Source organism: Lacerta agilis, chromosome 8, assembly GCF_009819535.1.
Source record: "Lacerta agilis isolate rLacAgi1 chromosome 8, rLacAgi1.pri, whole genome shotgun sequence".
NCBI lineage: Eukaryota > Metazoa > Chordata > Lepidosauria > Squamata > Lacertidae > Lacerta > Lacerta agilis.
The window spans coordinates 70,391,306-70,416,901 of NC_046319.1; the positions used below are offsets into that span (position 1 = coordinate 70,391,306).

The 25,596-nt window shown below is 45.7% G+C and overlaps 2 protein-coding genes across 2 annotated transcripts; both read left to right on the plus strand.

Moving 5' to 3' along the window:
• The first annotated feature begins 2,855 nt into the window (after positions 1 to 2,855).
• Positions 2,856 to 4,723, plus strand: LOC117052006 (peripheral myelin protein 22-like). Its single transcript, XM_033158733.1, has 3 exons — positions 2,856 to 3,055; positions 3,518 to 3,727; positions 4,596 to 4,723. Exons 1-3 carry the CDS (start codon positions 2,878 to 2,880, stop codon positions 4,721 to 4,723), a joined length of 516 nt encoding a protein of 171 aa, XP_033014624.1. The 5' UTR covers positions 2,856 to 2,877.
• Positions 4,724 to 11,222: 6,499 nt separating this feature from the next.
• Positions 11,223 to 24,204, plus strand: LOC117052355 (peripheral myelin protein 22-like). The gene is made up of 5 exons (XM_033159208.1): positions 11,223 to 11,272; positions 19,155 to 19,382; positions 21,490 to 21,636; positions 22,505 to 22,618; positions 23,796 to 24,204. Exons 2-5 carry the CDS (start codon positions 19,205 to 19,207, stop codon positions 23,834 to 23,836), a joined length of 480 nt encoding a protein of 159 aa, XP_033015099.1. The 5' UTR covers positions 11,223 to 11,272; positions 19,155 to 19,204; the 3' UTR covers positions 23,837 to 24,204.
• Positions 24,205 to 25,596: the final 1,392 nt, after the last annotated feature.

Sequence of the window (25,596 nt, forward strand, 5' to 3'; positions counted from 1 at the left end):
ATTTTGGTGGCCAAAGGGAACCCACCACTTAGCCTTGGTTAGGGCCTCCCAATTTGCAGCTGTACGGGCATTAAAGTCACCACCCATTACTGAGGGGACATTTGGATACTTGGTGTAACAGAAAGATAAGTGCTCCTCAAGGGTTTCCCATTTAAGATGGAGATCCGACTGTTGACCCCCCTGGGGGGGGGAAACAGACATTTGTGATCAATAACTCAAATTTTCCTCCTGAAATCAAACCTGTGATTGCATGGGGAGTAAGTGATTTTACAAGCGTAAATTTTGCCTGTAGTTTGAGGGAGATGACTATCGTCAGGCCCCCACGAGATCGACCGCCTTTAATCGAGGGACATGCTGGAAGTGAAATAAGATCGTAACCATTTATACCGATCACCTCCTCTTCCCAGGTTTCTTGAAGGAGGATTATCTGAAATGAATTTATAAATTTCAGGAAATCAGGGTCAAATTTCTTCCCCCTCCATCCCACAATGTTCCAACATAAAAATAGCATAGGGGGATATTTATGTTGGTTATTTGATGGTCAATTCAGGTGGGGAAGTGGTTCTAAGTTGAGAGGAGTTTCAGCCCCCCCCCCCCAAAAAAATCTGTTATTTTCCTTTGGGAGGGTAGCGATCGAGCAGGACATCCTGATAGGATGGGTTTGTTAGGAAGATTTAGCTGCGGGCTTAATACGCTCGTTCCATGTGAGGTAGATCCTTGACCTGAAGTAATCAACTTTTCAGAGAAAGTTGGTAGGAGTAAAGGGGCATTGCTCAGGGAAGTAAGAGATGGGTCAACAAGGGAAATACCACTAATTGGGTTTTCCTTTGACGGTTGGATAATTTTGTTTATATGACCCATTGGATCTTCAATCAGATCCTCCCTAAAGTCTTGTAGTATGGCCGTAGGCTCTTCCCGTTTTTGTTGGGGTGACCGAAGTTCCCTTGATGGCCTACTCAAAGCAATAATATGGGATACAATGAAAGTGGTGAGGAGGGGAATTGGTATTAGGAAATCCAGTAAATTGAAAAAAACAAGAAGAAGAGATGAAAACGTTAGAGGAAGAAATTAGGACATTGGAAAATCAATATATTAATGATAAAGATAAAAGAAGTTATGCACAATAAGAGGCAAAAAGGAAGGAGTTAGAAAATAAAGATATGAAAAAAGTGCAGAGAGATTTGATATTCTTGAAAAGAGAGATTTTTGAACATAGCAATAAAAATTCCAAATTGCTGGCTGGTGCTGTACAGTCAAAAAAGTAAATAATTCAATTAGCTTAATAAAAGTTAAAATGAGTAATATTCACAATCTGATGAAAGATAAGTTGAGAGTATTTCAGGAGTTCTACCAAGAGATTCAGCAGGTAACCATTCTATGGGGAAGGTGAAAGAATATATTGAGACACACTGGAAGATAAAGTTAGAAAGAGAGGTTATGAAACATCCAATTTCAGAAAAAGAAATAGAGGAAGTTATAGGTAAACTAAAAGGGGGGGGAGCCCCAGGAGCAGATGGATTGGGAACAGAATATTATAAGGTATCTAAAAATATATTGGTTCCTAAATAAAAAATATTAAATGATTCAGTAATAGAGAGCGAGAGGATCCCTTCATCGTGGGAACAAAACCATAAATAATTATCTTAATTCCAAAACCAGGAAAAGATTTGAAGGACCCAGGATCGTATAGACTGATTTCCCTAATAAATTAAGATGCTAAAATATTGACCATAATAATGGCAAAAAGGATGAATAATTTTATGTATAAACATATAAATAAAAACCAATGTGGCTTTGTAGCAGTAAGACAGATGTTTAGTTTAATAGGAAGAGTTCTGAATAAAATAGATATAATAGAAATAAATAAATTGAAAGCTGGTATAGTAGCGTTGGATATTTGTAAGGCATTTGACTGTGTAGAATAGCCTGCGGTAAAAATATTATAGAAAGTTTAGTATTGGGTGAACGATTTAATGGGTTAATAAATCAATTATACTTGAGGAACAAGGCATATCTAATGGATTAATAAATCAATTATACTTGAGGAACAAGGCATATGTTTTAGTAAACGATGGTATAACAGAACAAATAGCACTAGCCCAAGGTACAAGACAAGGATGCCCCCTTTCCCCTATTTGTATTGATCATTGAAACTCTGGCCAATGTAATTTGAGAAGATAGAAATATAAAGGAATAAGCAATAATGGAAAAGAGAAAATAAGCTTATTTGGAGATGACACCTTGGTAACAAACAAAAACCCGTTGGGAAATGTACAGGTAATAGAGGCACATTTGGGGGAGAAAAAACTGGGTTTAAGCTGACTGAAAGTCCAGAGGTAGCATTGTTATCAATTTATGATGAGCTGGAAGGTTCGCAGGCTATGAAGGACTTACTCACAAATTTATTGACAGCTGCATGAATTATTATAGCTAGGAAGTGGAAGGAGCAAGGTGAATAAAAATGGAAGAATGGTATAAAGAGGTGTGGGATATAGCTATTAATGATAAAATAACATGTGCTATTAAGGTAAGATGGGGAATATGCAGGAGAAGTGATTTTGAGGAGATATGGAAAGTATTTGTGTGGAATTTATACTGTTAAAATGGAAAGGGGTCAAATCATTGCAAGAGGTGGTGAAAGGCAGCACAGTTTGTTTGTTTTTTTATCTTGCGCCCTGAGAACCAGGAAGTATTAAATGTACAGCCTCAGGACATCTTCATGACAGCACAATCTGTGGTAGGCCTCTCAGCACACATGCAAATTTTAAGCACACCCAAACATAAACTGCAACTTATGTGGAATAATGTGCATGTCTCCCTTCCCCAGGCTCACCATCCCAATTACTCTGAGCAGTCACAGATCTGACCATTCGCACGATGCAGGCCCTGCAGATTGGCACTGTGGCTTGTGCTTCCATCAGCCTTCTGCTGCTCCTCATTGCCCTGGGCTCAGACTACTGGGTGGGCAATGCCTTGAGCAACACTGGACTCTGGAAACTTTGCTTGTATGATGGGTCATTTTCTACTTGTCATTCATATGGGATGAATGTGGAAGGTAAGTTTTTTGTCTTCTGCTCGGAGTACTAGTGGTGTTGTATTCAACCCTAATTGTGGGTGGTGGACAGCTGACAGTTCCTCAACTCCCTGAAACTCCAGTGTCACTAGGGATAACACATTCACTCCATGCTTTTTGGGGGGGGGATTAATGTTTTGATTTAAGTGCAGTGGGTTCCAGCACTGTTAAGTCGTGGGTGGACACAGCAGATGACACAGTGATTTCCAAACAGCTCTTATTTATTCTCAGGCTGGAACAGAACTGAGCTGAAGGCCTCAGCAGCCTGCTTATATAGAACTCAGCTACAAAGCAACAGTAACAACTTTCCGCAGTTAACCAATCCCTGAACGTCAGTTTACAATCCTTCATTTGCATATGCGGACCTGAGTGAAAACTGCAGCAGAATGAACTATATACACACACCCCTAGTGGCCTAGGGTGAGAACTTCAATACATAACAAGCACAAAATGGCTGCTATGGGCATTTAACCCCCTTCTTCCTTTCTCTTCCTTCCTTCCTGAAAGATTTCCTCCATGCTACCCGAGCCTTCATGTTCCTCGGGATGATCGCTGGAGCCGTCTCTTGCATTGGTCTTTGTGGCACCTTTATCGGCTTGCAACTTGGCTCCATCTCCAAGGCCAAGGCCTCAGCCATAGCCAGCTTTGTTGCAGGTATTATTGGGGGGGGGGGTCATAAGCATCTGCTTCCAGTCAGTTTAAGCCCCTCAAGCCCCAGATCACAAAGCTGTACACTGTGCCAAGCTGAACTGTCCATGCAAAATGTTCATGCTTGAACAGACCCACTGAAATCAATGATGGAAGGTGGTATCCAATCACCCTCTGTCCACCTCCAAGGTTTCGCGAGTAGTGGGGCCAACTATCACATATCCAATGGATAGGTAGTGGGGAGTGGGAGGGGAAGCAGGATGATCAGGCCCAATTCCTGGCTGGTGCTTCAGTCAGGTTCAGATCAAGGCCAATGCTACAGCATGTGGGTGGTGAGACTGGTTCCAGATCCAATGGATGCTTGGCCAGCTCAGCCCTGCTTTCTCCTTGCCAATGGATATGTTGAAAGGGCGGAAGCAGGAGCTTCCTGCAGCCAATCAGAAGCCATGCTTTGGTTTCAGAACTTTTTGGAATTCAAACGGACTTCCGGAACGGATTCCTTTTGACTTCCAAGGTACTACTGTATAGTATACTACTACTACTAAGTTATATATTTATAGTCTGCCCATCTGATTGGGTTGCTACAGCCACTCTGGGTGGCTTCCAACAAATGACAACACAGTAATACATCAAACATTATAAATAACTAAAATGTGAAAACAATTTTAAAAAGCAATTATAAATTATAAATAGTTTAAAACAACAACCCTTAAATACAACCAGTTCCACTTGATCCTTGACCCCAGCCCCATAGCCTTCTGGTAACCACGGCACATCGTTCAGCCACTGCATTTCACTAGCTGCAGCTTCCGGGTCAGCCTGGAATGTTTAATGTACAAGCAACTTTATATCTTAATGTATTTTTTCTTAATAGCTCTTTGCGTCCTGATTGCCATGGCCACCTTCACAGGGCGTTTGGGAACAGAGGTCAGTTATGGATGGTCTTTTGGCTTAGGCTGGGCCTCCTTTCCTCTCTTCCTTATAACTGGTGAGTATGTGTAAAGTGGGAAATGCTGAAAATGTAAGTCTTTATTTAAAGGTTTGCCTTCGCATGGAGTTGTCAGCTGCATTCTTTCATTGAGAGCCAATGTGGTGCAGTGGTGAACCAGGTTCGCTTCTCCGCTCCTCCACATGCAGCTTCTGGGTGACCTTGGGCTAGTCACACTTCTCTGAAGTCTCCCAGCCTCACTCACCTCACGGAGTGTTTGTTGTGGGGGAGGAAGGGAAAGGAGAAGGTTAGCCGCTTTGAGACTTCTTCGGGTAGTGATAAAGCGGGATATCAAATCCAAACTCTTCTTCTTCTTCAGTACGGAACAGACTGGGGCTGAGCTACACATTTAGCATCATCATGTGGTCATGCCCCTGGCAGAGTGCCCCTTTGGCTGTGGACGGAGGCTCATATATTGATCAATTTCCTGGTGTGACATGCTGTGCACACAATTCTGCTATCAGCAAAAGAGGAAGAGGGTGGAACGTGAAATAATCCCCTGGGTGTGCTTCTTTTCTGCAAGCATGGATTACGTCTGGGTGTTTTGGCCTTGAAAAGCATTCAGAAATGTCTTTCTCCCTTCTTACCAACACTCTGAAGGAATCAGGTTTACCCAGATTCAGCTCTGGGCATGAAAAACATCTGAATCAAGTATGACCTGAGTGTGTCAGTAGGATTTCTGGACTAGTTAAATGCATTTGTGCCAAACTTCTGCAATTTGGAATTCACTAGTCTTACAAATACTCCCAGAGACTTTGGCTGAGTACAAATGATATTATATTCTAGTATGAATGGAGACAGACTAATTATTTCATTGACAGACAACCTGCATCTAGTTTTTGATCCCAAAAGCACTTCTTGATAAATGGGTTTAAAAATACAGTAAACAAACAAACAAACAAACAAATCCCACCCATCTGGCTGGGTTTCCAACAAAATATTAAAAATACAATAAAACATCAGACATTAAAAACTTCCCTGAACAGGGCTGCCTTCAGATGTCTTCTAAAAGTCAAAACAAAATAGAAAATTCTTTCCAGTAGCACCTTAGAGACCAGCTGAGTTTGTTCTTGGTATGAGCTTTCGTGTGCATGCACACTTCTTCAGATACACTGAAACAGAAGTCACCAGATCCTTAAATATAGTGAGGGAGTGAAGAAGTGTGCATGCACACGAAAGCTCATACCAAGAACAAACTCAGCTGGTCTCTAAGGTGCTACTGGAAAGAATTTTCTATTTTGTTTCTTCTATGGCAGACCAGCACGGCTACCCACCTGTAACTGGTTCTAAAAGTCAGGTAGCTTATTTCATTGACCTCTGATAGGAGGGCATTCCAGAGGGTGGGCAACACAACCAAGAAGTGAAAAAGCTCATTGCAGATAGGTTTTGCATTATCCCACAATGCATCTATTTGAAAACCTATGAAAACAGATGGAGGCATGCCTGCAAAAGGAGACCCTTGTCGAAGTCTCAAAATGCGTAATGTATTCTGTGGGAGAGAACTGGGCCTGTTAGAATGGCAGGGTATTGAGGATCAGGGCATGATTCCCCTGATGAGAAAGGCAGGTAATGCTGGGGTCAATGGTCTGGATATCTCAAATAGTGTTTTATTCCCTGCTGGCTATGCCCTCACCAGCCCTTTTTCTCTCCTGATAGGTGGGCTGTCTTTCCGCCTGAATGCTGCTGCAACAGAATGAGGAAAAGTGTGTGCTACATTTTCAGATGAGCTGTGTTGATGTCACAGACACAGTCTGCACTGGGACAAGCTGGACCTGAAGGAAATGACGATACTTTCATGATGAAGCTGATACATTATACAATAGCAGTGGCATTAAGGAATGGCAAATTCACAGCACATTGCAATCTGTTAAAGTGAATACTAAACCAGCCAACTTAGTGCCCTCCCAATGCTGTTGTGTTACAAATTAGGGCTGCCATATCTTCAAAACCAAAGAAGAGGACATAAAAATATCATAATAAATAAATAATGGTAATAATAAGGGGGACGGTAGGCTTTGTGAAACTGCTCAGCTGAGCAGTTAAAGGGCTGGGCTGGGGGTTCTGTAAAACTGGTTGGCTGTGGGGAGTGCGGTTGCCGCTCCCCACAGCTGTGCAGTTAAAGGAGCCCCCAGCCCGGCACTGGTTTGCCCACGAGCAGGGGGAGCACTGGGGCTGGCTCAGCTGGGGACTGGACCTCTCCCGTGCCCCAGCTGAACCATGCAAAGGAGCCCTGATGCTCCTCCTGCTCTGAGGCATGCTGCTTCCGCTTCAAGGGCACAGATGTTTGTGCTCCTGAAAGGCAGTTCCCGAGCGCACGTGTGCTTTGTCTAAAACCCCAAACCCTGGACATTTTGGCAATTAAAAAAAAATCCCACCGGACGGTGTTTTCACCTTTTAAATCCCAGATATGTCCTGGAAAATCATGACGTATGGCAAACCTAGTTACAACTCCCATCATCCTTGTCTGTTGGCCATCAACCATGCTAGCTGGGGCTGAATGGAGCTGGAGTTCACCAACATCTGGAGAGCAACAGATAGGCCACTCCCAATTCTGAAGGAAACCTTTTTCATTCCCCCAAACTGTTACATTTTAAAAACATTTCAGAGGTTACAAAATATTTACAGTATATTATTGGCCAAACACATGCTAGTATTATGAATTAAGAATGATGCTTTGCAATATTATTATTCATTCAGTAGCTGGGTTAAAGTAAGGAATGAGAAAGACAGGCATCTTGTATGAATCAAGCAGAACGAAATTATCTATGGATGACATTGTTTGTTTTGAGTTTTGGCTGTCAAATTCTATATATTGTGTATGTGCAAATGACTGTTGTGATTCTTCTGTTTATCACACAGCTTGTGGTTTTAATAAAGAATATTTTTAACACAAGCACACCAATTCCCAAACATAAAAGGCAACCTTCCATTTACACATGTGCATGCATGCATCACCACAAACCCAAAAGTGGCATGGAAAGGGGGGGGGAGAGAACAGTCCTAAAAGAGCATGGAAATGACCAAAATGGTGCGAAAACGGTATCTCGCATCCCAGGAGCCTTTTGCACCTATGTTTGAGGCCTGCAGACCAATTGAAGCTAACGGATCTACACTGCTAGGTTGGAATTAGATTTTACTCTCTGTCTCTGCCTCTCTCTTTCTCTCTTAAAATAGTTTGTGTGTGTGTGTGTGTGTGTGTTCCAGGGTGAAAGACCACTTTAATGCACTTTATTTGTGCAAACCTAAATGTACAGTACATGAAAAATATTTTTGTTTGCCCAGGCATTTGGTAGCTGAAAAGTATAGTTCCTGGCAACCCAGAAATCATTAGATGAGAGAATGTGGTTGTTCTTAACTGTTTTTAGATTATCTTAATTTAACTACTGAGTATCTTAGGGTAACAGTAGCTACCAATGATGCCTCTCAGCTGATAGTAAAACGGGGGCTGTTTGGAGGTGGAGTGCGGGGATTCTTTGGCTGGAGCTTCCCGCGCACAGGACAGGGTCAACTGCACGCAGGATACCAGTTGCTGGGGGATCTGTGGCCAGCGCTTCACGTGCGCCCTTGCACGGAGCACCGGCCAAGCCTGCGGATGGGACGGACGGTAATTCTGGAGACCAGCTCACACTGTGTCGTGAAGAGGGTTGTCCGCCAGGCTGAATCTGAAGGATGAGTGAGTCGTTCGGATGTATGGATGCCTTGTAGATGGATCTGCAGGCACTTGCGACCTCCTAAGTTGTTCCCAAAAGCAAGGTACCAAAGTAAAGGTGGCCAAAACGGTGGCCAAATAATAAGCTAGTAAATGGTAAAAATTAAACTAAAATGAAATAAAGACAGACGACTATGGTTTTCTTTTAGACGGCTTTGGCTGACCCGCGCGGGCGGTTTCTTCTCTCTGTACCTTGCCACGCAACCTTCTCTCTGGGCTTCCCCGTTCCACCGTCTTCCACGCTAGCTAGCTATCTCCTGTTCTACGCTTGCTCTAACACTTTTCCTTTCGTTCTCTTTCTTACACACCCAGCACGGGGAGCCGCAGCCTTTTATTGACAAGAACAAGCAACGTCATGATCAACACTTTTACCAATCACAATACTGTTGCTGCCCTTGAAAAGGGCGGGAAGCAGATTAACTGACCATTAAACAGTTTAAACTTGGAGCCAAAAAGTCCCGGCGGAGGGATCTCAGTGGCAAGTGGCCTACTGGATCCTCCTTTCACTTTCACCAGCAGCTGGCTTGGTCATGATCACAGAATGGAAGATGGCAGGATCCCCAAGGACGTGCTCTATGAGGAGCTGGCTTCTGGCACCAGACCACTCTGTTTTACAAAGGTGTCTGAAAACATGACAAGAAGTTTGGCAACATCAATACCACCCTGTGGGAATCCCTTGAAGACTACCGCAGTGCCTGGACACAGGCAGTCAAGTCATAGAATGAGAGTGGAAAACATACGAGTGGAGAGGCAGATTTTTCTCCTCATTTACCACAATATTGTCACCATGAAGCTTATGGTCTTTGAGCTTCAATATGTGGAGACAAAGCTAGAGCTCTTAGACAGGGTGGGTCCCAGATAGAGCCTGCTCTGGGGAAAGCTAGACCTGAAACAAATACCTGAACCTAGAGGCAGTCTGATTAAGAGGGAAGAAGAAGGAGTTTGCAGCCCTGGTTCTGCTCTTAGACATCAGGGAGTAATGCACCCAGAAAGAGCAAAGCCTCTCTCTCCCCCATCGTTTCTTCGTTGTTGTTTTGTTGCTTTCATGAGGATGTGGGTTTGCTGAGGAAGGAAGTCTTTCTCAGTGAGGCTCTACCTGGCTGAAATGAGTAAGGGTGCAGGCTCAAAACAAACTTTGCAAACCTTTAGTGGGTGGCAATAAGAAGCAAAAAGACTAGGCTAAAATCATAAAGCATTTTTTACTGATTGTAAGAGAAGGGGTTATGTGGTTGTTGATGGGCTTGCCATGCTCCTTTGGGAGAAAGGACAGGATATAAACTGAATAAGTAAATGCATAAAAATTGGTTACATGGGTACAAAGTGAAGTGAGCTATAAACTGGACAAACTCCACTCCAACTGAACTGAACTGAAGATTTTTTTTATTATAATCTTTGTTTGTAATTTTTCTGTTATAAATTTTGTTTGTATTCCGTTAAAATCAATAAAAAATATCTACAAAAAAGATTGCACAAACGAGAAACAAAAAAAAGATTGCACAAACGAGAAACGAAGTTTTGCAAGCATCCAGCACTCTCTCCTTAAATGGAAATGAGCCCTGGATAAGGCCACTTCTGGCACTTCCAAATGCTTTAGCAATAGATTATCTTAACAAGTGAGTATCGATGAGGATCAATAGCTGCCAGTGATGCCTCTGATGGTAAAACTGGGGCTACTGGGAAATGAAGGTCCAATCTGTGGGCGGGGGGGGGGGGAGGAGAGCAGTCAGTGTCTCCTCCTTTTCATCCACTGCATAAAGCAGAAATGGGGAACTTCAGACCCAGGAGACAGGCATAGCGTGGGGGGTGCGGGTGCAGGGGTGGGGGTGGGGGTGGGTGTCTCTGGGTCTCAGAGCTCAGCCTAGTCTCGTCACTATGTCCCCAGTCCCCTCACAGAATGGTTGCCTGGCCAGTGTGTGGGTGGGACTTGCCAGTGAAGGGTCGTATTGGCCAATCTGGGCCTTCTCTGCATGGGCAAAGAAGGGCTCAGAACAGCCCTGCTTGGCTCTGGTAGCCAGGGCTGAGCTGGCGCATGGGCTCTGCGAACCCTCCTCACCTTGTGCACATACCTGGCGGCACTGGTGGTGAGGGCTGGTCTGGCGCAGTGGGTTCTGTTGACCTTCCATGCTGCACCACACCTCCGCCCGGCATGCACACATATGTGCCCAAAAGGGCCGCTGTCAGGAGGGAGGGCAGGCAAATGCTTTGAGAGCAAATCCTTTGGGAGGAAGGGTGAGATATAAATTGAATGGATAATCAAACAAGAACGGATGCAAAGTAAAGTGAGCTACAAATTGCATAAGCTCCAGTACGTCCCCTATCAAAACACAATTCCTAGGGTACAAGTCCAACTTCGCCAGAGAGTGGAAAGATGGTGTTTGGGACAGAGACAGCCAAGTTAGCCCTAGGGGTGGGGATTTGATTCAGTCTGCATTTGGATCACACTTCCTGTAACAATACGCAAACCAAAACAACTTTCAAAATTCACACTTCTCTTTTTGCAAATGACTTATGAATAGACTGGTGGATTTTCCGTGTGAGAATTGGTGCCTTATGAGAGATTGGGATGGGGTGGTCTCCCCAACACAGGATAAGACTTCAGAGAAGTTAACCTTTGTTGCTCTGCTCACTTTTTGCCTTGCTGTTGGCCAATGGCTTCTTGATCATTTCTGGAACACAGTGGCAATCCCGGTGGGTTGTACCATTTCCTGTTGCTAATGCTGAAGGCCTATTGTTGCAAGCAGTTTGTGTGTTGTAACCTTTGAAGACAGGGCAAAGGAGAAGCAGAGAGAAGGACTGAGATGTGAGTTGGAGGCTTTCGGTGTGTAGGAACATCTCTCTGGAGATCTGACGTGGGGTAAGCAAATATGTTGCCTGGAAGAGGGGCTTATCCTGGTTGCCTTCACCTATGCTTAGCCTACTCAAGTGAGGAAATGCCATCATTGATCTCGCCTCTAGAAGGAAGGCAGACTCAGAAAAGGCCAGTGCCTAGTTAATGGTTTGAAGGAGCAGCAGCAGGACCAGGAAGCTCAGCGATCCCAGCAAAGAACATAATAATAAGAAATAAACTGAAAGCTGGTATAGTAGCACTGGATATTTTAAAGGCTTTTAACTATGTTGAATGGTTGGCATTAAAAATGATTATAGAAAGGTTAGGATATGGAAAACGATTTAAGGGATTAATAAATCAATTATACTTGAGGAACGGGGCATATGTCATAGTGAACAATGGTATAACAGAACAAATAACACTTGCCCGAGGTACAAGACAAGGATGCCCCCTGTCCCCAATTTTATTTGTATTGATCATTGAAACTCTGGCCAATGTAATTTAAGAAGATAGAAATATAAAAGGAATAAGCAATAATGGAAAAGAGAAAATAAGCTTATTTGGAGATGACACCTTGGTAACAAACAAAAATCCATTGGGAAATGTACAGGTAATAGAGGCACATTTGGGGGAGAAAAAAACTGGGTTTAAGCTGACTGAAAGTCCAAAGGTAGCATTGTTATCAATTTATGATGAGGTGGAAGGTTCACGTGCTATGAAGGATTTGCTCACAAATTTATTGACAGTTGCATGAATTATTATAGCTAGGAAGTGGAAGGGGCAAGGTGAATATAAAATGGAAGAATGGTATAAAGAGGTGTGGCATGTAGCTATTCATGATAAATCAACATGTGCTATTAAGGTAAGACGGGGAATATGCAGGAGAAATGATTCTGAGGAGATGTGGAAAGTATTTGTGGAATTTATACTGTTAAAATAGGAAGAAGTCAAACCATCGCAAGAGGTGTTGAAAGTTTGGAAGATTGGCTTGTTACAATGGAATGGTCTCGGGGGTGGGGTGCACATTTTAATTTTTATTTATTAATTATTATTACTTTGTCAAAAATAAATTATAATAAATAAATCAGTGATCTCTGCTCTAGAAGGAAGGCAGACCCAGAAAGGGCCAGTGGATACTTAATGGTTTAAAGGCACAGAGTAGGGTCAGGAAGCTCAGTGAACCCAGCAAAGGTTGTGGGCCTGAGCAGGTGTCCAATGATGCCTATCTCCAGTGGGACAACCAAAGGTATTGCATATGTGCACCATTCTAATCTCTGATGGAACCAATATCCAGAAAGAGCATACCACCCCCAATGAAGTCAATGAAGGTGAACGATGAGAGAAGAAGGGAGGGAGGGAAGGAGAGCAGATATATGCTATTTGGTTATTCGTCCTGAGCCAAACACCATTCACAGAAATGACTGCTGAGTGAATGAATGGCAATTTGTTCGGTTACCTTCATCTCTTCTTCCTCTCCCATCCCACCCTTCTGTTCGATTCCACTAACCTACTAAGTGGGGCACATATAGGTTAAAGCAAAAGTAGTTCTGGGGTAGTTGCAGCTGGAGGCAATGGAGTTGTGTGGGGTGGGGGAGCAGGTGTGTGCCCACGATTGACACTGTAAGCCACCTGTTATGTACTGAGCTGAATCCTAAAACAATAGGATCCAGAATGCAGCAGTCTGATTGGTTGCAGGAGCCACCCAATCCAGCTCCAGGTGCAAGTGAATCAGTGACCTGATTGGCCTGCAAGAGCAGCCAATCAGGCTCCTGGATGAAGTGAATCACGTGGGGCCCATTGTGTAAATAATGTATATATAGCAGACGTTTTGGGGAAAGATTCATTCATTGCTACTATGAGCTGAATAAAGAGCATGAAATTCTCACTTGACTCTGAGTATATTTCACTGGCGACGAGGGTGGGATCCCGCTGAGCTGACCACCACACACTGCACTGCAGCACCGCCACCTGCTGCACCACTGCATCGAACCATGTATCTAGGCTTCAGCTCCAGGACCCAAGGAACTCATAATGGCAACCAACAGCAGCTTCTTGCTGTTCAACCCAGCACCAGGAGACTGGGAAGGGTATGCCACCCGTTTCACCTTCCTCCTAGAAGCTAAAGGGATCACCAACAATGCCAAGAAGAGGGCGACATTCGTCTGCGGAGAGGAGACATTTGAAATCGCCCAGGCTCTCCTTGCACCTGAAGACATGAGAGGAGTGTGGGATGTAAACACAGAGCAGTCAAAACATACCATTGCTAGAGTGGACATGAATGTGTCTCAGTCCTGCAGCCGTAACTTCCCATTTACCTGGACTGAGGCAACTTCCTCTATGTAACTGGAGGTGGGTGTGGTTTCACCTGGGCAGGTTTACACAAAAGCACAGGGGCCAGTCTCCATTTTCCTTTTTTGGACTTGTCTCTTCAAGGAACAGGATGCTCTCTTGGCTTGCAGCCGAGAGGGGCACAGGTGAAGCCTGTTCCCCTATGGAACCAGCCTCACTACATGTAAATACATTTATCTAAACTAGCCTGCCTTCTGAGACTGTACTGTATCTCAGGATGAAAAGCTGTGAGTAAACTCTTTTTTATACTTTTAAAGAGAAGTGTTATGTCTTTACTTTTAAGAGGGAAGAAGGGGAATATACCAGGAATATATATGTTATTCTGAGGCTTTAGCAAGCTTGTGCAACCGTTGTCTGCTGTGTTTTAGAAAGGGAATGGAACTCTGCTAAGTTTGGAGCTTGTTAACACAAGCTGGGATGAGATATATAAAATAATATATCATCATCCACACTCCTAAGCATTCCCACAAGGAGGACCTGCCATTTCCGCAACGCAGAGTGCAGGCAGTGCAGAAAATCAGGACACATTGCTCGGCTGTGTCAGGCTCGGCCCACCTGACACCAGGCATCAGATGACCGACCGAAGAACCCCAGGTCCCGTGGCCCAACGCACCAAGGCAACTCGACAGAGATCACGGACTGGCAGGTATACCAGTTGCCCCATCCCAACACAGAAAAAAATTATGTAGAGGTACAGATAGAGGGGGCCCAGTGCCGCATGGAGATTGACACGGGTTCAACTCTATCCATAATCTCGGCACAGACGTTAAGGAAACTGTGCCCTAACGGGGCCCCCAAACTCAGGCTGGCCCCATTCACCCTCTGGGACTTCCAGAAACGTAAGGTCCCCACAATGGGGGCGGGGACCTTCAGGGTGCAATATCGAGGGTGGAAGCAGCAATTGGACTTGCTTGTGGTCAAGGGCCCCTACGTCAGCTTACTGGGATTGGCATGGTTTGGACCACTGGGGCTAGCCATCACCGGGGTGAACTGCACTAGCTTACAAGTGGACGTGGACACCATATGCAAAAAGTTTCTGGGGGTTTTCGATGGGACATTGGGACGATATATGGGGGCTCCCATTGTCCTACAGCTAGACCCCGCCGTATGACCCGTCAGGATCAAGGCCCGCCGGGTCCCGTTCACATTGAAACCCCATATAGATGAGGAATTGGACCGACTCATGGAGCAAGGAGTGCTGGAGCCTGTGCCAATGCCCCCTGGGAAACCCCGATAGTCACACACCTCAAGTGTGACTGCATCGGTCTGCATCTGTGCAGACTACAAATGTACCATAAACATGGCCCTCACGGCCCACGCATACCCAGTGCCAGTGGTCAGCCATGTCCTCACCACCCTGGCAGGGTCAATTTTTTTTGGCAAGCTGGACTTGGCTCAAGCGTATCAGCAATTGCCGGTGGATGAGGCCACAGCAGAGGCACAGACAATTGTGATGCACAGAAGAGCGTTCAAGGTAAAGCGGCTGCAATTTGGTGTCAGCGTGGCACCAGGCATATTCCAGAATCTAATGGACTCTCTCCTTAAAGCAATTCCTGGCATCACCCACTTCTTTGATGATGTGTTGATTACTGGGCCCATGCCAGAGGAGTTCGAGGACCGCCTCCGCACCATCCTGCACCGTTTCCAGACTGCGGGCCTCAAGGTGAAGCGGGAAAAGTGTCTACTAGGAGTGCCTCAGGTGGACTTTCTGGGATTTACAGTGGATGCAGAAGGGGTCCATCCAACCGGGGACAAAGTACGGGCCATTTGTGATGCCCCAGTACCCAAGGGCAAGACTGAACTCCAGGCCTTCTTGGGACTACTGAACTTTTACCATACCTTCTTTCCCCATAAGGCAGCGGTAACAGAGCCCCTACACAGACTCCTAGACAAGCGGGCCCCTTGGGTGTGGGGCCAGCGCCAGGAGGCCACATTCCAGGCAGTCAAGGACTTGCTCGTCTCGAACTCAGCCTTGGCATACTTCAACAAGAGGCTGTCGGTGGTGCTAGCATGTGACGCCTCACCTTATGGCATCGGCGCTGTCCTGGGAACCAACTCCTGGACGGAAGAGAGGTGCTGGTGGCATACTTTTCCCAGACACTCACCACAGCTGAGTGGAACTACTCGCAAATCGACAAGGAGGGTCTGGCAATCATGAAGGGAGTAAAAAAAAATCCACGATTTCTTTTATGGGTGGCCCTTTACCATGATGACTGACCACAAGCCGTTGTTTGGCTTGTTTGCCCCCGGGAAGCAGACCACCCAAGTGCTGTCTCCCCGCATCCTCAGGTGGTCAATTTTCCTTGCTGGCTACCAGTAAGCACTGATACACTGGCCTGGGAAGGCGATGGGCCATGCAGATGCCCTCAGCAGGCTACCACTACCAGAAACAGGCCCCAACCCAGCACCCGCACAAGCGGTTATGAGCCTGGAGCTGCTTCCCGGGAAGGCGATGGGCCATGCAGATGCCCTCAGCAGGCTACCACTACCAGAAACAGGCCCCAACCCAGCACCCGCACAAGCGGTTATGAGCCTGGAGCTGCTTCCCGACCGCCCCATTCAGGCACAAGAAGTTGCGCACCATTCCATGAGAGATAGGGTTATCTCCCAGGTCCTGGACTGTGTTTGGAGGGGATGGCCCAGTAGCAGCCCTGGGCCAGAGTTCGCTGGCTACACAACCCGCAAACATGAACTGTCGGCCCACAAGGGGTGCCTGTTATGGGGAAGCAGGGTCATCGTTCCCATGCCCCTATGCAAAAGGGTCCTCACAGCCCTACATGAGATACACCCAGGGGTAGTGAGAATGAATGCCCTCGCCAGGAGTTATGTGTGGTGCCTGGGGATTGACGGAGAGATAGAGGCCTGGGTCAAACACTGCCAGACCTGCCAAGAATCCTGCCCGGATCCCCCAAGGGTCCCAGTCCAGTCCTGGGAGTCCACCCAAGCACCATTGTCATGCCTGCACATGGACTTTGCTGGCCCCTTCCAGGGAAAAACATTCTTCATAGTGGTGGACTCCTACACCAAATGGCTGGAGGTCACACTGGTACCATCCACTTCTACAACAGCAGCCATCCAGGTACTACGTAAGCTGTTTGCAACCCACGGGCTCCCTGACACCTTTGTCTCAGACAATGGAACTGCATTTACATCTGAAGAATTCCAGACCTTCACAGCGCAGAACGCCATTCGCCACATCCGCTCGGCACCATTACACCTTGCCACCAATGGCCAAGCAGAGCGCATGGTGCAGACCACCAAGGACACCCTCCACCGCATGACACAAGGGGACTTGGAGTACCGCCTCACCACATTCCTTCTAGCACAGCACAGCACAGCACCCCCAGCACAACAACTGGCCAGAGCCCAGCTGAACTACTAATGGACCGGTGCCTCGCAACTAGACTGGACCGCTTTCACCCCGACAGAGTTCAGGATGGGGTAGTGGCGGGGAATGGCAGGAACCCCTGGACCTTCATGGCCCAGGACCCAGTGTATGCAAAGAATTTTGGGGCAGGCCCGGCATGGGTACCCGCCACAGTCACCAGGGTGACCGACCCCGTGTCATACAAAGTGCTAGTGGGGGGGGCAATGCTGGCACCGCCACTGTGACCAGCTACGGCAATGATTCCCGGGAGAAAACCGGGAGGAGGGTGGGACAGAGGAGTCCCAAGGGGACAGCTGGGAAGGTGAGGCCCATAGAGCATGAGGGGTGGGCAGGGGCGGCAGAATCAGTGAATACAGAGGGGACCCCTGAGGTTGAAAGGACACCAGAAACAGATCCGTGACCGAGCGAGCTGGTTGCGCCAGACTAAACAGCCCCATCACAGCCAGCAGCCTCAGAACACGAGCCAGAACCTGAAACCCTGACCAGGGAACACCCCAGGCCGCAACGCATACGTTGGCAACCAGCATACCTTGAGGACTACGAAGGCAACCTCCTGGGCAGGACTGGAACTTAGAGGGGAGGGGTGTTATGTACTGGGCTGAATCCTAGAATAGGATCCAGAATGCAGCAGTCTGTTTGGTTGCAGGAGCCACCCAATCCAGCTCCAGGTGGAAGTGAATCAGCAACCTGATTGGCCTGCAGGAGCAGCCAATCAGGCTTCTGGGGGAAGTCAATCCGCAAACTGATTGGCCTACAGGAGTAGCCCGGAATTAGCCAATCACGTGGGGCCCATTGTGTAAATAATGTATATATAGCAGACGTTTTGGGGAAAGATTCATTCATTGCTGCTATGAGCTGAATAAAGAGCATGAAATTCACACTTGACTCCGAGTATATTTCACCACCATTCCTCAGCTCAGGTATATAATTTTTCTAGCCAAAGAGTCCATCAATCTGATAGATCTTAAAAGATATAGAAGTGACGCATACAAACCCCACAAAGGTCTCTATCACTATCCACATATTTTTATCTGAATGCAGAGCTACAAAAGAGTGTCAACAGTTCATGAGAAATATTCAGAGACCTGCAGATATAGGGCGGCATATACCATATTTTTCCATGTATATAAGAAGATGCTTTTTGCTATAAAAAAGGCAAATATTGGGTGTCGTCTTATACACAGAGAGTGAATGCAGAGGGGAGATGTGTGATTAATGGTAGCAGGAAGCAGGAGATTGGCAGCGGCAATTGGGCAGGTGAATGGTGGCTACAGCAAGTGGGCGGGTGGGCTGTTGGTGGTGGCGAGCGGGCAGACAATTGGCAGCTGCGGCGAGGTGTGCACTTGGCAGTGGCTGTGGCAAGCGATCAGCAGCGGCGGGCAAGCGGGTGAGCGATTGGCAGAAGTGACCTCTCCCCCCCCCCCAAAAGCTAAACAACTTAATCTCTTGATTTTGGGTTAAAAAACCAGGGGTCTTCTTATACAAGGGGGCATCTTATAGATGGAAAAATACAGTAATTTCAATAAATAAAAATAATTATAATTATAATCCAGTGCACAAATGTATTTATTCAGCTACTGCTATATCGCAGGCAAACGGTGTCAAATGATGGAGGAGACCCAGTAAAGAATTGACATAATTAATTTTAAAATTCTGTTAAAATTAGTTTATACATCTCTAGTGTCAAAGACCAGGGTAAAGAGGTGTGTCTTCAGCATTCACCAAAAGCTATATAATGATGGGGCAAGACTCACACCTGTGAGGAGAGAGTGCCACAGCTTGAGGGCAGTCCAAGAGAATGCCATCTCTGAACCCATTATCCATCAAGCTTTCGAGAGAGGTGTAAAAACCAAGAAGGTATAAAGCATAATGAATTTGCTAAGCAAACAGGTAGGTAAAATTAGTATTCAGGAATTTTCAAAGGATGAAGTTTGGAATTATTTTGGGAGGAGGGACCACTTATGAGAGCAGGGTGGTGAAAGGCAGCACAGTTTCCTTTTTTTAAATCTTGCACCCTGAGAACCTGGAACAGAGGAGTATTAAACGTACAGCCTGAGGACATCTTCATGACAGCACAATCTACGGTAGGCCTCTCGGCATACATGCAAATTTTAAGCACACCCAAACACGGACTGCAACTTATGTGGAATAATGTGTGTCTCCCTTTCCCAGGTTCAACATCCCAGTTACGCTGAGCAGTCACACATCTGACCATTCTCACGATGCAAGCCCTGCAGATTGGCGCCGTGGTTTGTGCTTTCATCAGCCTTCTGCTGCTCCTCATTGCCCTGGGCTCAGACTACTGGCTGGCAAATGCCTTGAACAACACTGGCCTCTGGAAATATTGTGTCAATGTTGGGCCAATTTATTCTTGCAGTTCATATGGGATGAATGTGGAAGGTAAGTTTTTTGTCTTCTGCTCGGATTGCTAGTGGTGTTGTATTCAACTGTAACTTGTGGGGGGGGGCAGCTGACAGTTCCTCAACTCCCTTAAAATCCAGTGTCACTAGGGATAACACATTCACTCCATGTTTTTTTTTTTGGGGGGGGGGGAGGATTTAATGTTTTGATTTAAGTGCAGTGGGTTCCAGTTCAAAATGGCTTTTGTGGGCATTTAACCCCCTACTTCCTTTCTCTTCCTTCCTTCCTTCAAGATTTCGTCCATGCTACCCCAAACGTGGGAAAGGAAATAAAGACTCTGACAACATTATGGAATTAAAATCAGGCCACAACTTTATTAAACTTCCGAATGTAGGAAGACCTTGGCTTAGGCCTTGGGCGTGTATCCCTCCCAGCCCCCCAGCCGGGGAACTGGGGCACATCAGGGTAAATGGGATATGGGGGTGCTCTGCACCAGTGTTTTTCAACCACTGTTCCGCGACACACTAGTGTGCCGCGAGATGTTGCCTGGTGTGCCGTGGGAAAAATTGAAAAATTCAAGAGAATTACTTTATATATAGTCAATATAGGCACAGAGTTAATTTTTTTAACATTTTCTAATGGTGGTGTGCCTCGTGATTTTTTTCATGAAACAAGTGTGCCTTTGCCCAAAAAAGGTTGAAAAACACTGCTCTGCACGATGTAAGTGTAGGCAGGCAGCCAAGCCCATATCCCCGCATGCAGGGTAGTTCACTGACAACCTTTCAGTGCATGGCCAGTGACACCCATTTATGTAACCCCTTTAAGAGGGGACCCTGGAATCGCAGGGGGGTGAATCACCACTTCAGGCCCCCCCCCCCCGCATTATAGGGAAGAAAAGACTAAAGGATTCCACCCAAGGCCATAACCACCAAAGTTGTGATGAATTGCTACGGGGAAGACAAAACCTGCCAAGGCAGGAAAATTTCTTCCCTGTTCTTCAACAGTCAAAGACCGTAGCAGCGCCTGCTAAACAGGAAGAAAAAGTTAACCTGTAAACAAGAAACATTAACAAAGGGAAGGTACAGAGGGTGAATCTCCAGAGCTGTCTGCCTGGTTAATACTGGCTCCTCCCCCTAGTTATAATGAGTCTGGCCCCACTTCCCAGGAAACGAAACTTAAAGCTGAGGCTGGGCGTGAACCTCTGAATAATACACTGAGAAACGGGCCAGCCCCCTACTACTAGCAGGTTCCCTAGGAACTGCAGCACCACACGTGATCTCGCAAAAGGCACCCACACAGTGCTGTCAAGTATCCCGTTTTCCCCAGGATTCTCCCTTATTTCAAGCAGTTTCCCGCTGCTCTCCCTTATTTTTTATTTCCCTTAAATTTTCCGTTTTTAATGGAAGCAGCTCCTCCCCTGCTGGCCAGGGACTGGGTGGGAAGACCTCACCTACTTGGAGAGAAAAGCCTCAGCCCTCAAAGCAAGTGGGAGCCGTTTCCCGTGCTTACAGGGGGGTGTATTTCTCCCCCTGCATCAGCCCCTATCCGTTGCCGCCGAGCCCCTCAACCGGCCAATAGGGTTAGCTGGCGGGCGGAGCCTGGCTGCCTTTGAGCAGCTGCTGCTTCCTGTCCTGTTTTGATGAGATCAGACAAGAAGACGATGGGGCTCCATCGCGCGGAGCACGTGGCTGCCCTCCTCTTTGCTGGCTGCCCTCCTCTTTGCTCCGCTCCGAGCCCGAGCCCGCTTGGAGTTTACATTGCTGCTCCGCCCACTTTTGCTTCTGGCTCCGCCCACCACTGACATGTGACTGTCCCCGGGATAGGTGAGACTGCTGATCCCTTATTTTCAAATCTGAAACTTGACAGCTATGCACCCACAATATAGTGTGAGTGCTCATTGTCTTCTGCTCTGAGTACTAGTGGTGTAGTATTCAACCATAACGTGGGGGGGGGGGGAAGCTGACAGTTCTACAACACCCTGAAAATCCAGTGTAACAAGGGATAAAACATTCATTCCATGATTATTATTTTTGGGAGCAGGGTGGAGGAATTATTTTTTTGATTTAAGTGCAGTGGGTTCCAGGACAAAATGGCTGTTGTGGGCATTTAACCCCCTTCTTCCTTTCTCTTCCTTCCTTCCTGAAAGATTTCCTCCAGGCTACCCGAGCCTTCATGTTCCTCGGGATGATCGCTGGAGCCGTCTCTTGCATTGGTCTTTGTGGCACCTTTATCGGCTTGCAACTTGGCTCCATCTCCAAGGCCAAGGCCTCAGCCATAGCCAGCTTTGTTGCAGGTATTATTGGGGGGGGGTGTCATAAGCATCTGCTTCCAGTCAGTTTAAGCCCCTCAAGCCCCAGATCACAAAGCTGTACACTGTGCCAAGCTGAACTGTCCATGCAAAATGTTCATGCTTGAACAGACCCACTGAAATCAATGATGGAAGGTGGTATCCAATCACCCTCTGTCCACCTCCAAGGTTTCGCGAGTAGTGGGGCCAACTATCACATATCCAATGGATATGTAGTGGGGAGTGGGAGGGGAAGCAGGATGATCAGGCCCAATTCCTGGCTGGTGCTTCAGTCAGGTTCAGATCAAGGCCAATGCTACAGCATGTGGGTGGTGAGACTGGTTCCAGATCCAATGGATGCTTGGCCAGCTCAGCCCTGCTTTCTCCTTGCCAATGGATATGTTGAAAGGGCGGAAGCAGGAGCTTCCTGCAGCCAATCAGAAGCCATGCTTTGGTTTCAGAACTTTTTGGAATTCAAACGGACTTCCGGAACGGATTCCTTTTGACTTCCAAGGTACTACTGTAGAGTATACTACTACTACTAAGTTATATATTTATAGTCTGCCCATCTGATTGGGTTGCTACAGCCACTCTGGGTGGCTTCCAACAAATGACAACACAGTAATACATCAAACATTATAAATAACTAAAATGTGAAAACAATTTTAAAAAGCAATTATAAATTATAAATAGTTTAAAACAACAACCCTTAAATACAACCAGTTCCACTTGATCCTTGACCCCAGCCCCATAGCCTTCTGGTAACCACGGCACATCGTTCAGCCACTGCATTTCACTAGCTGCAGCTTCCGGGTCAGCCTGGAATGTTTAATGTACAAGCAACTTTATATCTTAATGTATTTTTTCTTAATAGCTCTTTGCGTCCTAATTGCCATGGCCACCTTTACAGGGAGTTTGGGAACAGAGGCCAGTTATGGATGGTCTTTTGGCTTAGGCTGGGCCTCCTTTCCTCTCTTCCTTATAACTGGTGAGTATGTGTAAAGTGGGAAATGCTGAAAATGTAAGTCTTTATTTAAAGGTTTGCCTTTGCATGGAGTTAGCAGCTGCATTCTTTCATTATGGAACAGTCTGGGGCTGAGCTACACATTTAGCATCATCATGTGGTCATGCCCCTGGCAGAGTGCCCCTTTGGCTGCGGACGGAGGCTCATATATTGATCAATTTCCTGGTGTGACATGCTGTGCACACAATTCTGCTATCAGAAAAAGAGGAAGAGGGTGAAATATTCCCCTGGGTGTGCTTCTTTTCTGCAAGCATGGATTACGTCTGGGTGTTTTGGCCTTGAAAAGCATTCAGAAATGTCTTTCTCCCTTCTTACCAACACTCTGAAGGAATCAGGTTTACCCAGATTCAGCTCTGGGCATGAAAAACACCTGAATCAAGTATGACCTGAGTGTGTCAGTAGGATTTCTGGACTAGTTAAATGCATTTGTGCCAAACTTCAGCAATTTGGAACTCACGAGTATTATTTCTTACAAACGCTCCCAGAGACTTTGGCTGAGTACAAATGATAATATATTCTAGTATGAATGGAGACAGACTACTTATTTCATTGACAGACAATCTGCATCTATTTTTTGATCCCAAAAGCACTTCTTGATAAATGGGTTTTAAAATACAGTAAACAAACAAAGAAAGAAACAAACAAACCCCACAAATCTGGCTGGGTTTCCCCAGCCACTCTGGGCAGTTTCCAACAAAATATTAAAAATACAATAAAACATCAGATATTAAAAACTTCCCTAAACAGGGCTGCCTTCAGATGTCTTCCAAAAATTAGGTAGCTTATTTCATTGGCCTCTGATAGAAGTGCATTCCAGAGGGCGGGCAACGCAACTGAGAAGTGAAAAAGCTCAATGCAGATAGGTTTTGCATTATCCCACAATTCATCTATTTGAATTCTTATGAAAACAGATGGAGGTATGCCTGCAAAAAGAGACCCTTGTAGAAGTTTCAAAATGCAACAAACAATTTATTCTGTGGGAGAGAACTGGGCCTGTTAGAATGGCAGGGTATTGAGGATCAGGGCACAATTCCCCTGATGAGAAAGGCAGGTAATGCTGGGGTCAATGGTCTGGATATCTCAAATAGTGTTTTATTCCCTGCTGGCTATGCCCTCACCAGCCCTTTTTCTCTCCTGATAGGTGGGCTGGCTTTCCGCCTGAATGCTGCTGCAACAGAATGAGGAAAAGTGTGTGCTACATTTTCAGATGAGCTGTGTTGATGTCACAGACACAGTCTGCACTGGGACAAGCTGGACCTGAAGGAAATGACGATACTTTCATGATGAAGCTGATACATTATACAATAGCAGTGGCATTAAGGAATGGCAAATTCACAGCACATTGCAATCTGTTAAGTGAATACTAAACCAGCCAACTTAGTGCCCTCCCAATGCTGTTGTGTTACAAATTAGGGCTGCCATATCTTCAAAACCAAAGAAGAGGACATAAAAATATCATAATAAATAAATAATGGTAATAATAAGGGGGACGGTAGGCTTTGTGAAACTGCTCAGCTGAGCAGTTAAAGGGCTGGGCTGGGGGTTCTGTAAAACTGGTTGGCTGTGGGGAGTGCGGTTGCCGCTCCCCGCAGCTGTGCAGTTAAAGGAGCCCCCAGCCCGGCACTGGTTTGCCCACGAGCAGGGGGAGCACTGGGGCTGGCTCAGCTGGGGACTGGACCTCTCCCGTGCCCCAGCTGAACCATGCAAAGGAGCCCTGATGCTCCTCCTGCTCTGAGGCATGCTGCTTCCGCTTCAAGGGCACAGATGTTTGTGCTCCTGAAAGGCAGTTCCCGAGCGCACATGTACTTTGTCTAAAACCCAAAACCCTGGACATTTTGGCAATTTTAAAAAAATCCCACCGGACGGTGTTTTCACCTTTTAAATCCCAGATATGTCCTGGAAAATCTGGACGTATAGCAAACCAAGTTACAACTCCCATCATCCTTGTCTGTTGGCCATCAACCATGCTAGCTGGGGCTGAATGGAGCTGGAGTTCACCAACATCTGGAGAGCAACAGATAGGCTACACCCAATTCTGAAGGAAACCTTTTTCATTCCCCTAAAAACATTTCTTTTTAGAGGTTACAAAATATTTACAGTACTGTATATTATTGGCCAAACACATGCTAGTATTATGAATTAAGAATGATGCTAAGCAATATTATTATTCATTCAGTAGCTGGGTTAAAGTAAGGAATGAGAAAGACAGGCATCTTGTATGAATCAAGCAGAATGAAATTATCTATGGATGACATTGTTTGTTTTGAGTTTTGGCTGTCAAATTCTATATATTGTGTATGTGCAAATGACTGTTGTGATTCTTCTGTTTATCACACAGCTTGTGGTTTTAATAAAGAATATTTTTCACACAAGCACACCGATTCCCAAGCCTAAATGGGAACCTCATTACAAAGACAGAAATATGCCTTTGGATTTCAGGCAACCTTCCATTTACACATGTGCATGCATGCATCACCGCAAACCCAGAAGTGGCATGGAAAGGGGGGGAGGAGAGAATGGCCCTAAAAGATCATGGAAATGACAAAAACAGTGTGAAAATGGTGTCTTGCATCCCAGGAGCCTTTTGCACTCATGTTTGAGGCCTGCAGAGAGTTCAAATTGAGAAAGGAGATATTTCTTTTAAACAAAAATTTATTGGTTTTCCACATCAAAAAAGAACAAATACAACCAAACAAAAAACAACAACACATAATAACAATCATTCAAAGAAAAAACAAATATTACAAACAACATCAACTAAATAAAAGAAAACAAATACATACCTTACACACAGGAACACACCAACTATTAATTATAATCTTCTTCCATATCTTATTAGGGGGACTTCCCCCGTTCTCTCTCCTGCGTTCAATTCTAATTTACTTTAGTAACTTTTCTAGTTATTTTAACTATTCATTCACTATCCTTCTTAATCTTTATCT